The sequence below is a fragment of the Poecilia reticulata genome, unplaced genomic scaffold (assembly GCF_000633615.1).
Source record: "Poecilia reticulata strain Guanapo unplaced genomic scaffold, Guppy_female_1.0+MT scaffold_181, whole genome shotgun sequence".
NCBI classification, from domain to species: domain Eukaryota; kingdom Metazoa; phylum Chordata; class Actinopteri; order Cyprinodontiformes; family Poeciliidae; genus Poecilia; species Poecilia reticulata.
This window is the reverse complement of record NW_007615018.1, coordinates 231,822-233,838: the sequence shown is the minus strand read 5'-3', so window position 1 is coordinate 233,838 and position 2,017 is coordinate 231,822. Positions and strand designations below refer to the sequence as shown.

Sequence of the window (2,017 nt, the reverse complement as noted above, 5' to 3'; positions counted from 1 at the left end):
ACACACACACACACACCACACACAGACACACACACACACACAGACACACACACCCAGACACACACACACCCAGACACCCAGACACACACACACCCACACACACACACACACCACACACACACACACAGACACACACACACCCAGACACCCACACACACACACACACTCGGGGAAAAGATCCAGGAGAAGAAAAGATTCTCCTGGAGTTTTACTCACATTTTAACTTCATTTTTATCTAAATCTTTCATCTGATTTTGGGTTAATTTAATTTTATCTCATTTATTTTATGACTTTTTTAAATTCTGGTTTCTGTCCAGATTTTATTCTGATTCTATTTAGATTTTTATACTATGAGATTATTATACATTCAGATTTTATCTTGTTTAACATTAAATTTATTCTCGTTTATTTAGATTTTTCAGGCCAGAATTTCCTGTTTTTTAATCCTAATTTTAATCAGATGTTAAGCAGAGCAGGGTCAGAGGTCAGAGGTCAGAGGTGGAGCTCCATGTCTGACGCTACAGGCCCAGCTAGCATCCTAAAGAGGTCAGCTATTGTCTGTGTGTGGTTCTGGTTCTGTTGGGTCGAAGTACCGCTGTGGTTTCTGGCGTCAGCTCCTCAGCGAATCGCCTGCAGCAAGGCATGCTGGGAAAGCCCCGCAGCTGGGGGCGGGGCTTTCCCAGCAGGGAAACTTTGTCCCGACGGACAGAAGCTGCTGCTGGGTCCAGACGGGTCAGCTACCTGCAGAACCGGCCCGGCTGCAGCGCCGCCAGAGCTTAGCTCCTCCCCCCAGATGTTTGACAAGTTCTAACAGGCCAGAACCAGAACTTTAACCGGGTCGAGCAAAAACAACAACTGAGACAAAAACAGAGCAGAGAGGAAACCTGAGAGGAGAAAAACACCAGAAACCAGGCCGGTTCTGATCCAAACGGGTTCTGATCCAAACGGGTTCTGATCCAAACTGCTGGAGGAGACTGAAGCCACAAACAGGAAGAGAGCAGCAGCCTTCTGGGCTCAGATAAGGTCAGAAAATAACGGGCTAAAAATAAAAGGCAGCGCCGAACCTCGGTCTCCACGGCAACACACAGAAAACACGCTGAGCAGAAACACACAACCAGAACCTCCAGAACCTCCAGAACCTCGACCCGCTTACAAGAACATTTCAATCTGAGTGAAGAGTTTCTGAGGTTTTCTCTTCATCTGCTGCAGCGTTTTTACACGGAACATAAAAATCATTTAAAGAATAAAAGATTCAAATCACAAGCATTTGGTTGGAGCTGCAGATAAAAACCATCAGAACCATCAGAACCCGCCCCGATGGACCAGGCCAGCTGCAGGGGAACATGCGGTCCGGTCCGCTCTGCAGACGCCGGCTTGTGTCCTCAGGTTTCCATGGAAACAGGTTTGGTTTAGCCGTCTCAGAGGCTCCAGAACCAGGCGACCCAACAGAACCGGCTGAGTCAGAGGAAACTCTGCCTGCCTTTCCTGTGAGTCAGCAGACGGAAACATTTACCCAGGATGAGGTGAACGCGCACGGAGAGCTGCGTCCTCAGGACCAGGATCGGCTTCCTGCCCTTTCTGTGGAAACAGAGACACGGTCAGAACCCGGTGCCGGTTCTGGTACCACAGCAACCAGGGTCGGGGGTCAGACTCACGCCAGGTCCTGGTAGAAGGCGTCCAGCTCGTCCCGTTGCTCCGCCAGAGACGAATCCAGGTCCAGGTACGTCCCGCTGGGAGACACCTGCAGGGCGCAGTCCTCCAACTGCAAGACAACCGGATCTGTTAGCCACAGGCCCGCTAGCAGAATGTTAGCCACAGGCCCGCTAGCAGGATGTTAGCCACAGGCCCACTAGCAGAATGTTAGCCACAAGCCCGCTAGCAGGATGTTAGCCACAGGCGCGCTAGCAGAATGTTAGCCACAAGCCCGCTAGCTGGAGGTTAGCCACAGGCCCGCTAGCAGGATGTTAGCCACAAGCCCGCTAGCAGGATGTTAGCCACAGGCCCGCTAGCTGGATGT

The 2,017-nt window shown here is 51.0% G+C and overlaps 1 protein-coding gene across 1 annotated transcript in view; it reads right to left on the bottom strand.

Annotated features, from left to right (window-relative positions):
• Positions 1-2,017, bottom strand: part of fhod1 (formin homology 2 domain containing 1) — a 54,372-nt gene that overhangs the window by 48,070 nt on the left and 4,285 nt on the right. Inside the window, exons 2-3 of the mRNA XM_008402116.2 lie at positions 1,656-1,762; positions 1,514-1,578 (exon numbers count right to left, since the gene is read on the bottom strand). Of these exons, the coding sequence (XP_008400338.1) occupies positions 1,514-1,578; positions 1,656-1,762 (172 nt within the window). The remainder of the gene's footprint in view (positions 1-1,513; positions 1,579-1,655; positions 1,763-2,017) is intronic.